The sequence below is a fragment of the Podarcis gaigeae genome (genome assembly GCF_964106915.1).
Source record: "Podarcis gaigeae genome assembly, chromosome: 4".
NCBI lineage: Eukaryota > Metazoa > Chordata > Lepidosauria > Squamata > Lacertidae > Podarcis > Podarcis gaigeae.
The window spans coordinates 80,831,318-80,845,198 of record NC_139677.1 but is presented as its reverse complement, the minus strand read 5'-3'; the positions used below and the strand labels follow the sequence as shown (position 1 = coordinate 80,845,198).

Below are 13,881 nucleotides of genomic sequence, written 5' to 3'. Positions count from 1 at the left end.
TGCCTTGCCTCAGGCGCTCCCTCCCCCTCTAAGTACTCAGGTTTCCTGGAAAGAGCGTCCGCCCTCACGTTCTCGGAGCCGGGCACGTAACGAATCTCAAAGTGGAATTTGGAGAACTCCTGGGCCCATCGCACTTGTCTCTGGTTCAGCACTCGGGCTGTTCTCCAGTATTCCAGATTTTTGTGGTCAGTTCGGACTTGAACCTTGTGCTGCGCCCCAATCAGCAAGTGCCGCCATCTCCGGAATGCTTCATGAATGGCGAGCAGTTCTCGGTCGTATACTGTGTAGTTCCTCTCGGATTTGTTCAACTTCCGCGAGAAGAATGCACACGGTCTCCATTCAGACGTATCTTTTCCCGGCTGGAGAAGAACGGCCCCCACCGCTCGGTCTGACGCGTCAGTCTCCACTCTCATTGGTTGTTGTAGATCCACGTGCAAAAGTTGCTCTTCCGACGCAAACGCCTGCTTTAAACGTTCGAACGCCCGCTGCGCTTCTTCCGTCCAAACAAATTTCTTTTTGCTACTAAGACAATCCGTGATGGGCGCTGTTAAATGGGCAAAGTTTTTGATGAACTTCCTATAGAAGTTTCCGAAGCCCAGGAACCTTTGCACGTCCTTCTTGGTCTTTGGTGTTTTCCATTCCAGTACCGCTTGAACCTTGCTGGGATCCATGGCCAATCCCTTGTCAGACAACCGGTACCCCAGGAATTCCACCTCCCTGGTATGAAACTGACACTTCTCCAGTTTCACCCACAGCCGGTTTTCTCGCAGCTTGCTCAGTACCTCTCTTACATCTCGCACATGCTGCTCCTCATTCTCTGAGTACACCAGGACGTCATCTAAGAACGCTACGCAGTTCTTGTAGAGCAGTGGCCCCAGGACGTGATTCATGAATGATTGAAAGCAGGCGGAGCCCGCTTGTAATCCGAAAGGCATAACCCGGTACTCAAAAGCCCCCAAGGGGGTGAACATAGTGGTCTTCCACTCATCCCCCTTTCTCACACGTATCAAGTTATATGCCCCCCTAAGGTCCAGCTTGGTAAAAATTTTCCCTTTTCTCACCCGTGTTAGAATGTCATCAATTCTAGGCATAGGGAAAGTCACCGGTTCTGACACTGCATTTAGGGCCCTGAAATCACATACAAGCCTGGGCCTGCCCGTGTTTTTTTTGTCCACAAAGAACACTGGGCTGCCCCCCACCGCTCGTGACTCTCTGATGAAACCTCGCTTGAGGTTCTTGTCAACGAACTCCCTTAACTCCTGCATCTCACTGTCTGACATTGCATACAGCTTGCCCACTGGCAATTGTGCTCCTGGGAGTAAGTTAATTTGACAGTCAAAGGGTCTGTGCGGGGGCAGTTTATCTGCTTCTTTTTCGCTGAATACGTCAATCAAGTCAGCGTATTGTGGTGGCACCCTCCCCTTGTCTATCACTTCCATCCCTGCTAGAGTGGCCCTGGCCCCTGCCTGAGCCTCTCCCTCCTTGCAGTGTTCTAGGCAATGTGCTGATCCAAAGGAAACCACTCTCTGATGCCAGCCTACTAGCGGATCGTGTAGTGCCAGCCAGCTCATTCCCAAGATAATAGGAGCTCCTCCCAAGGTGGCTACGTTAAACGCTATCAGTTCTGTGTGTCTTGCCACCCTCATTATCATTGGTACAGTTTGTTGGTTCACTTCTCCTCCCAACAGCTCCCTCCCATCAATCGTGGTAACCTGCAAAGGCTTACTTAATGGGATAGTCTGTATCTGGTGTTCAGCTGCAAACTCCTTACTCATGAAATTACATGAGCTACCTGAATCCAATAGCGCTTTTATCTTCAGTGGGTGTCCGTTTGCCAGTTCCAGCAACACCTCTATCACAAGCGCTGGTCTTGGAGGTTCCGGCGTGGGCACATTCACTACTCCCTGGCCTGGCTGCTGTGCCCTGATGTTGGCAACCAGGCGTTGGCTTTTACTTGCTCCGTGATTTCTTCTTCCTCCTTTCCCCCAACAGTTCCCGCCATCCCTTGCCATTCCTTCCTTTGCGGACAGACTCTGGCAAAGTGACCTGGCTGTTGGCAGAGATAGCATCTCTTGCCGCTCTTTCCCTCCTTCTTCCGCCCTTCACTGGTGTTTGAAACTGCGCGCGTGCGCGCTGTTCCAAGTTCCATCGGCTCTGCTGGCGGGAAAGGCTGCTCCGGAATCTCTGGAATGCGGAAGTCCTTCCAACGTTCCCCCTTTCCTTCCCGCTTTTCCATAGCTCTAGCCTCCTGGCGTGCTCCTATGGACAGCGCTGATTTAGTCAGCTGATCCATAGACTCCGCCCTAGGCGCCCGGGAAAGTTCATCTTTCACTGCCGGAGAGAGACCTTCTTCAAACAGCATTTGAATAGGTTCACTAGCAAGGTCCCACCCTAGTCTATGAATCAGCATGGTGAACTCAGTCCAGTACTCACGTACAGATCGGCTCCCCTGTTTACACGCCATTAACTGTCTGCGCACCACCCCCTGCTCGATCTCGCTGGAAAACATCAAGTCCATGGCGCGAAAAAACTTCATAGTGTCCTTTAAGATTTCATTATTGGCTGCCATCAGGGGCCGAACCCAGTCCTTCGCCCCTCCCTCTAGATGGCCAATCACGTACGCCACTCTAGAGTTCTCATTGGGGAAGTCATCAAACAGTAGATTGAGAGCATATTGCATCTCTGTCCTAAAGGCTTGATAGTTCCTGGGATCCCCCCCAAATTTCTGCACCAATCCAGGCACCCGTCTGGCAAGTGGGGTGGTTTTCCCTTTATCCGCATCTTGAGCCCTCCTCTCCTCGAGCCTCGCCGTTTGCAGCGCCAGCTGGACCTCCAACGCCCTGTACCTTTCTTCCAGGCTTGGACCTGCTCCAGCTCCTCCGGTTCCGGCTGGTTCGCTCATGATGCCCTCTGCTTGCACAAGCTGCTTTCAAAGACTGTCAGATTGCTGTGATGGGATAGTGAGCTGCTTGTGCGTAAAAGCTTGATCCCTCTGGGGTTTGGCTGGTCATCCAACCGAGGCACTAACGGAGCCCCCAAAGCATGACTCCGTCAGTCGCTGGTAGAATCTGACAGTGGGCGTCTACGGAATTTACGCCAACATAAAAGCTGTTTGACGGACATGCGCCTTCGTGACTCTCTGCGTGACAGTTTCCGGCGAAGGGTGGGAGTTCCTAATGGGGGTTTTGTTACCTCTTCGCTATTCTCACTAGAAGTATCCCAGAGCCTCCCCTCCGCTGTGACTCCTGCACTCCCCCTGCTGGTTCCTTCCTCTGCTGCAGATTCTCTCCTATTCTCCTGGAGCCTGTCCACCACCTGTCCCTCCGATGGCAGTTCCCTGACAGGTGGTATATAAATTTAATAAATAATGATAATAAAACACCACTGTAGCAGGTTCCCCTCCCCACCACAAATTTAGTTTGCCACTTTATGGAGAAAACACCTTGCACTGAAATTAATAGATGACTGTGTACAATGAACAACCCGCCACAACTCAGATTCAATACTGCCTTGCTCCATACAAACCAACCTGAACCCTGCAACCAGCATCTGAGGCCCTTCTTCATGTGCCTCCTCCGCAAGAGGTCTGGAGGGCAACAAGAACAGGTCTTTTTTGCTGTGCTTCCTCATTTGTGGAATGCTCTCCCCAGAGAGCAGGGGTAGGCAACCTAAGGCCCGGGGGCCAGATGTGGCCCGATCGCCTTCTAAATCCGGCCCACAGATGGTCCAGGAATCAGCGTGTTTTTACATGAGTAGAATGTGTCCTTTTATTTAAAATGCATCTCTGGGCACAGGAATTCGTTCATTTATTTATTTTTCTTTTTGGTTTTAAAGTATCTCTGTGAAGTTTTTTCTCAATCTGTTTGGTTGGTTTTATGCTGCTTTGGGTTGTCCTGGTAAGATAAAGCAACTAACGGATTTAATAAATAAATAAATAAATCAGGTGACCTTTCTACAATACAAAGGTCCTCCCTGCTTTAAAAATTAGGGCTTCATCAAGCACGCATGCAATATGAATTGGCTTCCTGAATATCCTGCATGCTGTCGCTCACAAGCACCCATCAGCATGGACACAATTTAGCTTCTGCTAAGTGTTCAGGGCAAAACAATGTTTCTTCTATAAATCCTATGCACAGATGCAATTGCCTGCTTTGGACAATCATTCCACAATTTATGAAGCCAGAAATAAGCGTCAGGGCCAAGCGTTCCTCCCCTCAATCCCATCATGCACCAGCTTCTGGCTTGTATTAAGCCAGAGTTCCCTATTGCACTTGAACCAGGAAGTCTGGCTTAATGTTGGTTAATAAACCAGGAAAATAAGTCAGGATCACATTATGGTTTATGAAGCCTGGAACCATCGTTCAAACCATCCAATATTTTCAAGCACTTCTGCAGTAAGATACTGCACACCTAAAGAAAATACAAGTCACCTCTTAGTGTGCAATGAAAGTTGAAAGGAATACAGTGGTACCTCGCATTAAGAACTCAATTCATTCTGGAGGTCTGTTCTTAACCTGAAACTGTTCTTAACCTGAGATACCACTTTAGCCAATGAGGCCTCCCGCAGCTGCTGCACCGCCACCATGCAATTTCTGTTCTTTCTTTCATTTTCCTGAGGTAAAGTTCTTAACCCAAGATACTATTTATGAGTTAGCGAAGTCTGTAACCCGAGGTACCACTGCATATCAGCATAGTACAAAGTGAAAAGGAATATCCAAAGTGTTTCAACTGACAGACAGGAGCAGGGGGAATATAAGCCATTCTGATAAACTAGTAAGCGTCTGTGTTTCACAAACTCTGTCTTCAGGGACAGAGCTTATCTAATAGTAGAAATATCAACTTAAAAGTACTCTGAAAGAAGACAGATATTAAAGCTTGTTCACCTTTGGATGATGAGGACCCAGAGCTCTATTTTAAAAATATATATCTCGAAGAGGTACTGGATAATAGTCTCAACTGCCACCATGTCCTTTCTTTCTAAAACCCTAAACCCACTTCACTTCACCCTACCCAAGTTAGCCTGAAGCTAAAAATTTGCCCCTACCTAACCCTGCCCTTTGATTCTCAAGGTTTCACTATCCTGTCCTACCAAACTAATCCTTCATCTGCTGGGAGGATGGGGATTAGAAAGGTGGGAAGAATGTCAACCTTGTTCACATGCAGGTCCCCGCCCCCTTTTCACCCATTTACATTGTTGAACTGTTGACAACGTTCAGATCTTTTAAAGAGCCCCCGAAGAGCTCAGGAGCTAGAACTTGGCCACCACTGGGAAAGGCTGGGGTCTTACTGCAGAGGATTTTCACCATCAGAAATGCACAGCAATAATATAAGGAGAGCAGTTGCCACCATACTCTCTCATCAGACACTCTGCTGTTACTGCACATATTTCATTCCCCTGCAAACATAAGATCAGATTAAATTCTAACAATAATTTCTTTTTTTCAGGGTAATAAAATTAGCCGAAATTAGAGTTGCACATCACAATAGACTTTATGCAATTAATATCTTACATAAAACACCACCACAATAAAATAACCGGTTAAAAGCTATCCACTCTGCAAATTAAAAATTGCCTGCTCCTCAGAGTGGGGTGGAGATTACTTTGAAAGAATGGCATGGAGAAGACTTATAAAAACAAATCAACCGAAAATGCAATTATTCAAAATTGTTTTCCCCTCCCCGATTCTTTGGGCATAATAGACTCACTGTGTCTAGATTTTCCATTAACTCTCACTACCTCTATAGCCATTTAAGGACTCTCCTAATGTAGGCTCCAACGTACGTTTATGGGTAATTAAATCACAAGTGTTCATATTATTTCTATACAGCTGGTATTTAAATGGCATTTCTGTGGCTGCAGACATTCTCCTGAAATCAAAGGTAAAAGCTGCAGAAGATAAAATAGTATTTTGTAATATCGTTAAATACTTGGCCATAGCAATAAAATGGGCTCTGATCCACACACACAAAAATATATTTCGTTTTGGAAAAAAATTAAATACTCTCTTTAGCAACAAAGGCGAAAAAGAAAACAAACACAGATAGATTAAAAAACCCACCAGAAAGTACAGAAGAACAAAAATGGGGCAGTATCTGATGAAGTGCTTTCACGAGTGCAAGAATTTCTGCTTGCACAATGGAACACTTCCTCCCCCTTTTCTTATTTAATAAATAAATAAGAGACCATTTAGGGTATTTCCATGGTGGTTGTAGTAGTCATGAAGTCATAAACAACCCTAGATAAATTAAAGTGAAAGTGCTATGAGATCCAATCATGTTTTGACTCTTTAAACTCATACCTATATAGCAGGAGAAACTCTGCCCCACCCTGATGTCGCCGCGCTACAGCTCCAATCATTTCTGGCCATACCTGCTGTTGGCTGATGGGAATCTATCTGGGGAGCCATGGATTCCCAATCTCTGCTTTATAGGAACCCAGATACTAATCTGCACTGTATTCCATTCCACACAGTTGGCCTATTTTTCAAAGCTCAGCAGTTGCACAAAGTGAATTTATGAAACGCCTTGCTATGTTTCTTTATGAGAATTTGATTCCAGCAATGAATGGCTAGTTAAAAACCTTTACACAAAACTTATCTTTTCGTTCTGGCACAGTCAAATCTAGGAATTTTCCACATATGCTCAAGTGCGCTGCAAGGGGTGGGTGTTTTGATGGGAGCACAGCGGGGTTTGCCTTGCTGTTGTAACCATCGCTAGTTAAACAGTGGGAAGCACAACTGGCGCCTGGCCCTTCTTAGCTCAAAGTACAGTTCAAAGGAAGCAAAACCGGAACCTCTCTGATGTCCACACAAATATATCTACCCATGCCTGTGCTCAGCTAGGAGGGGAGCTGTCTGTTTCATACAGAGGGCCTACTCTGGAAATAAAAACAGCTGTCCTGAGAATTGTTCTTGATAGAGCCTGAGCACACAAAAGCTGGCTGGTTGCTATCTGAGTTATTACTCACAATGACTGACACCAAATGCTGCTTATTTTGGCCAATAACGGTGAAAAATCACCCTCTTCTCACTCCATAATGCAAACAAAGGTCAAGAGGGGATGGAGGAGAAAAAACACCATACTGGCTGTCGTGGAAGAACTGTTCCCTGTCTTGCAGGCCTTTCCCCACCTGGCCTGGGACAGCAGGGCCCTAACTGACTGAAGCTACAAAAGCTGAGGCTGCTGAACAGACAGCTGGGTTGCGGTGTTGTTCCAGGGGATGAGGAGGTTGTTGATGCTGTGGTTTTTTGTATCTTTGTTTTGTATCTTATGAGATACATGGAAATTGTTCCGTTTGGTTGTGTATTTTAAATGCTTCATTAATTGACTACTTTTGTTATGTTTCAGTTATGTATTTTTTTCATGTTGTAAGCCTTGAGCATGGTTTGAACTGTGGAAAGGTGGCATAGAAACAAAAGTATGCATGTATGTATGTATGTATGGAGAGAGAGAGAGAGAGCGCATCATTGCATATTTTTCCCAGCATCTGTATTTATTGCTTAGCAAACATTCTGCACTTTTCAGTTTCCCAAACACCTGTTAGGTCCTTTGATCATGATATACATGGCAGAAGAAAGGTCTATCAGGATCTACAGGCTGCAAATTGCACATTGGTTTCTAATGTGTGATTGTTGATGAAAACAATAAGCTATATCTTAATATCCAAATTGAAAATGAGATCAGCAGAAATCCAGGAATATTTATATATACCACCCTTGCCTTATGGTCACAGAGCAGCACACAGAAATTAAACAAGTACAACCCTAATTAAAATGACAACAACATAAAAAGCAACACATAAAATGGTACAATGGGGGAATATGTCTCAAAGTCTCTCCTTTTCCCTTTGTTACTATGTATTTGTATATATTTTTTCTTTATTGTAATTCTCTTTGAGACCTTCGGATAACAAGTGACCAAAAAGTTAAATAAATAAACAAATCCATCCAAAACATCCCACCCTTCTCCAAAAGCTTGGCAGGGACAGATGCATCTTGACCCATCATCTAAAAGAATGGAGTGACTGAACCTGATCCACTTAAAAAGAACTAAGCCTCAAATATCCCCAAAGTTTCAACTGCGTCCACAGTTGTGACTCCCAAATAAAATGAGGTCATCTGCCAGTGACAACAGCATCATCTCAAAACACACCCAATAACCAGATTAACTGTTTGTAAACCAATACAAATGATCAAACTTAACATGCAGCCCTGCAATTTTGGGCAGCCAATTATAGGAGGAAACGTCTAAATACACAATGTAGTATTACGCATATACACATCTTTTGTACTTACAACTGCACAGACATGAATACAATAGTTTGATGGTTCTCACCTTCCAAGGTCGCCTGATCCCCTTGAAAAAATCCGGCATCCACATTGGAAGAACAACTGCTTCCCTTAATAATTTTTTGGCTTCTTCCAAGTCTGCTATATCATCCCTGTGAAAGATCAACCGAGATTAGAAGATTCATGCACAATATATTCTGCTTCAAAAAAACTAACATCTTTCATTTATTTTAAAATAAGTAACAGCGTTTTCTTAAGCAGGATGCTAGTAAAAGCCAGCCTCCTGAAAATGGCTTTCTACATGAAAGACGTGGGTGGGGAAGAATGACTTTCAACTAACCCTGCCATAAGATGTTGAATAATAAGAATAGTAATAATAAAGGCTCCTTGAAAGCATGATCACCAAGGAAACATTTTTAAATGTGAGAAAATGCTCAAGGGCATTTTAATGAGTGCCTGTAATGAAGCTTTTGCTCATGGTTCTAAGAATGAAAATCTTGCTTTATGTCCTGAACAGTACACCATTAGCAAAAGAAGCTCTCTTAATAAAACAGAAACACAAATGAACCACTTCAACCAGGTGGGAGGTGAGGCTGTCAAGCCTGAAGAGGCTAGTTACATGTCTGCTTACAATAGTGGACCAGGTGGTCCCAATAAAGGAGAAATATCCACTGTCTAAATCATGACACATGACTCTATGAGTCTATGAAATATATGAGATCCACTGAGTGACTGAGACAACTGTACCAGATGCCCCAAATATTTTAGACTTCCAACACTCTCCTTTAGTTCAATCCCAGGCTGAAATGGTAGCCTGGACCCAGCAAAAAAGGGAGGCTGCCAATAGTCCTGCAGGTTGGAGAGGATTAGGCTAGTACTGCTCTTTTGGGAGGGGGGAAGGGATGGGGTGTGAAGTTGAACAAGTTCAGAGAGCCCTAACAGCAAGGAATATCACTGAACACCTTTCAGGAGGCAGGATCCTAAAAGAAATTGTAAGGCCCACACTATTTGGGCTGGGTAAGACAGCATCATGCAGGATCTCAGTTAAAGTTAGCTGAGAACTTTGGACCCTCTGTTTCTAGGTGGATTGCATGCCCTGTCCATTACTGGCTATATGGACATAGGTGGGAAAAGGGAGGCTTCAGAAATTGTCTTTGCAGTCCCTCATCTTCTTTACTCTTGCACCCACACACTATGCTGAGCTAAGCCGAGGTTCATGGGATAAGCTCTCTTCTCACTAACCGCAAGCCAAGTGGAAGCAAAAAAAGACCAAGGAGGTGAAAATCACCTGTGAGCTGCTTTCCAACAGCCAGACAAAGACAATTTCTGAAGCCTCCCTTTTCCCACCATGTCACGTGAACCAGGCTTGATGCCAATTTGAGCTTAGTTTGAGCCTTGGCTCATCGGAACTTAACTCTGAATATTGGGGATCATAACTATGAAACCAGTTTTTACCTTGCACTTTTGAGGCAGGAACATGCCTTTGAATATATCCAGAGCACCCAATGTGTAGAGAATGGCTGCAGTGTAGGAAGAAAATGCACTCACAATACAAGTTGCAGAAAGGTAACTGTGCATTCTGTTTTTGCAACTAAGCTCTAGTCCACCACAGCTTGTGCTGGTTTTTAAGGGGCCACAAGCCACTTTTCCTGTTTTTCCCTTGAGTTTTACTTACTATGCAGTAACCACCACCTCAGAATGAAGGTATCTGGTTTCTTGGGCAGATAAGAATTCTAGCATTTCTCACTTTACAAAGCAAGCACCGTACCAATGAATACTTAGATTCCTTGACACGATGTCTCTTTCGAGAGCTTCAACCAGATCTTTGTCATATCCTGCTCCATCAAACTTCTGAATTTCACCATCACCGGCACCATCCTGGGGGATCTTCTTTCCCTAGATCAAGATGTTGAAAGCTAATCAACTGAAAGTTAAAATAATTCTACAGCTACGTTTCTTTTTCTTCTTTTGAGCTGTTCTCTGTGCCATACTCCCTTCATCAACATACCTCAACAAGACATGAAAGCAAAAGACTTAAAAAAGCCCCCCCAACACACACACACAGAGAGAGAGAGAGAGAGAGAGGGGAGCACAAGCACATTTCAAGAAAATGCCAAGGGGGGGGGGGTTAAAAGCAGGTACATCAGATCAATATACCGTATTTTTCACTCTATAAGATGCACCAGACCACAAGGCGCACCTAGTTTTGGAGGAGGAAAACAAGAAAAAAAATATTCTGAATCTCAGAAGCCAGAACAGCAAGAGGGATTGCTGCGCAGTGAAAGCAGCAATCCCTCTTGCTGTTCTGGCTTCTGGGATAGCTGGGCAGCCTGCATTCACTCCATAAGACACACACACATTTCCCCTTACTTTTTAGGAGGGAAAAAGTGAGTCTTATAGAGCAAAAAATACAGTACATTGTGGGGGGAATTGGGATCACTAACTGAGAATTGCTAGCACTATGTCCCCTGCTTCCACTGTTTTGTTTCAAAGGGAATTATGAACACTGAATATAGGGAAAGGTTGCATTTAATTAAAAGCAAGGGGCAAATTAAAAGGTTATTGAAAACAACTTAGGATTTCCAGGGAAGTCCTAGAACTGGCAGCAGTGATGCAAGTTGGAAAGGATTTTGAGGGTGCTGTTTTCAGGGAGGAATGAGATTCTGAGCTCAGCTCCACCTAGGGTAGCTATGCTTCAGTTTTTGTATTTTGATTTTCAAATGTGCAAACCAGATAATCCACCTTTAAATATGAACTGAATCAAATTCCATCCCCATCCCTACATGCCAACGATCTCTTCATTTTGTTTTTAAACCAACACAGTTCAGTGTTCCTATAAATACTTTAGGTTTATGAAGTTTATGAGACAGCAGCAGCTCCATACTGCACTACAAATAGTTCAGAAAGAACCTTTTAGCTGCCTTGCAAGTTTACAGTACCCAGCGATGCAGAAAAACGCCTGCATGTTGGTTGTTTTTAGCCAAGCTAGATAGAATTAAGAAACAATTTGCTCTCTACATACTTCAAATCAAATCAGAAAGTGTCATTAGCTGCTTGGGATAAGTGGCTAATGAGAAAGAGAACAGATGCAGCTGGGGAATTGGGCGGCACAGGTAAGCAAGATGGCAGAGGAATAGGAGGGTACGGAAGTGGTAATTTATGGGGTTCCCTTTGTAGCGATTTCCAAGTCCCTTTGGAAGCAGAATACTCCTGTCTGGTTCCTTCCCAAGCCCACTTTTTAAAAAAGAGAGTAAGCAGAGCTATTCATAAATCTCTGACCAACCTTTCCTTTTGCACAGAAAAGAAACATTGAAAATCTCATTTAAATCAGAAGATTGTAGCCAAAGGGTGCAGAATCTCAGAAGGAAAGGAAAGAAGACCGTTAAACTTGTGCAAGGCTGCCCGCAGCTTTGTCCTCTGGGTGCTGGCTCCTTCGCACAAAGCCCACCGATCATCTGTGCCCTACAGCAGCTCAGCAGGAGGAAACAATATAGTACTGTAACCCACAACAGTACTTCTTCATGCAGCTGCCCAGGCTATGCATCTTCACATTCTGTGCTCCATTTTGCAATATAAAGTATAAACTATTTCATTTCTGCCACCTAGTGACCAGATTCTTTGCATTAAAAAGCCCCGGCTGAGAGGTAAGCAGAACTGCTTTGTACAATAAAGGGTCCTTTGCACAATGCCACTGCTTTAGGATTACTATTCCCAGCAATAGTTGCATATCAGTGGAGGTTTAACCCATGTACAAGTTCTGTAATGCATCTCACCAAAACCTCCAGAATTCATCATTTTGTGCTGGTTACAAGCAGTGCTCGGAGGGTGATATATAGTCCTGGTGCATTACACATTGCGGTAATATTAGGCCCCTAGATATTCTGCAAACAACTCCTACATGACATCAATGTGATGTCAGATAAATTGCTCTGACTAGGGAAGGCACACTCTAAAGTCTTCTGACAACTGGAACCAGCCAGATGCTTACTGGGAAGTGGAAGAAAAGTGCTGTTCATTCTGGCCCCACCCTCAGCTTGGGGACCACACTTCCCAGGGGAAAGAGGGAGGGAACAACATGACTTCGAACTGTCTGAAAACAACTAGACTGAGAAATAAACGGTTTGGCTGAGGATAAAAAACATATTGAGGGTGGGCTACTGGAAAACACATTCCTGTTGCTTTAAAAATCAAGACCTACACCCTGACCACAGCTAGGCCAGGCACCCCCCAACTTGGCCCTCCAGATGTTTTGGGACTACAACTCCCATTATCCCTAGCTAACAGGACCAGTGGTCAGGGATGATGGGAGTTGTAGTCCCAAAACATCTGGAGGGCCGAGTTGGGTGTGTGTGCCTGAGCTAGACCTACACCCAAAGGGAGAAGGCTTTTCTTATCTTATGCAAAGTGAACACTGATGGGTTAACTCTAAGAGCTCTCAGCTGCAGGATCCCTTTGCCCCAAGGCATCTACCAGTGTTTCCCAAACTTGGGTCCCCAGCTGCTGTTGGACTATAACTCCATCATCCCTAGCTAGCAGGACCGGTGGTGAGGGATGATAGTAGTTGTAGTCAAACAACAGCTGGGGACCCGAGTTTGAGAAACACGGCAGGCAAAGGGTCTCTCTGTCCTACCTAGTTATCCTGTCCAAGAGCACTCGGGATGTGGGAAGGAGCCTCCCTGGATGCAGCCACTGATAAGAAGTAGGAATAGGAGACCCTGCGGGGAGAGCAGAGGGAGGAAGAAGAAGAATGAGTGGGAAAGCGGCAGCAAGGAAGATGAATGGGGAAATAATGCATGGGGGGGGGTTGAGAAAGAACAAAGGCATGTGTGTAAACTTCCATGTATGTAAATTCAGAGAGAAAGAGGATATGTATCTGCATGCTTATAAGAGAATGTAGGTGTATGAAAGAGAAAATGGGCGTGCATGAACATGTGGAGAGGGTGGACAAAAAGAAAAAGGAAATCTTCCTCCCCTCTTTGCCCTAGCTCTCCCCTAGTAGAATATAAAGGTTTTATGACAAGTGCCATCTATGCAAATGACAGGTATGCATTTAACTTTCACGAAGCATTTTCATTTTACCATGCCTTTTTCCATTCTAACCATAACCTTTAATTTCACCTTGGCACTGTTGATCCATTCAGCATAAGAATCTGTCACACTGCTATTAATGGCTGCTTCATACAGCATCTTCCTATACAGAGGTCACTTCCATTTAAGCAAAAGCACGCACACATCATGTATGATTAACTACGCCATTTATTCTATTCCATTTGTATACTTCTCCACCTTCAATGAGCCCAGAATGACATTCCTGGGGCTAGCCAATTTTATCCTCACAGCAATCCTAAGGGGCAGATTGCTAGCCCAAAGTCCTGCAATTAACTCCATGGATGAGAATGAATTGAAACTCAGATTGCCCTACTGCAACTCTGATCCTCTACCTTCTACAACATCACACTGGAATCAGATCTGTGGAGAAACCATTTCCTACTATTTATATAAGTTTTGGAAAAACAGCTAATGACAACAACAATAAAGAACACTGCCATCATTGGCATAAAAGCAGAAATAGAGACAAGCACTTCCTACTTCT

At 44.4% G+C, this 13,881-nt stretch overlaps 1 protein-coding gene across 4 annotated transcripts in view; it reads right to left on the bottom strand.

The window, feature by feature from the left end:
• KATNAL1 (katanin catalytic subunit A1 like 1) overlaps window positions 1-13,881 on the bottom strand; it is a 38,294-nt gene that overhangs the window by 14,409 nt on the left and 10,004 nt on the right. For all 4 annotated transcript variants that reach the window (XR_014563605.1, XM_083736790.1, XM_083736791.1 and 1 more), the window contains 2 exons: window positions 10,057-10,184; window positions 8,335-8,440 (listed from right to left, as the gene is read on the bottom strand). Coding sequence is in view for 3 of the 4 variants with exons in the window: in XM_083736790.1 (XP_083592916.1) it covers window positions 8,335-8,440; window positions 10,057-10,184 (234 nt within the window). In the remaining variant the exon portion in view is untranslated. The remainder of the gene's footprint in view (window positions 1-8,334; window positions 8,441-10,056; window positions 10,185-13,881) is intronic.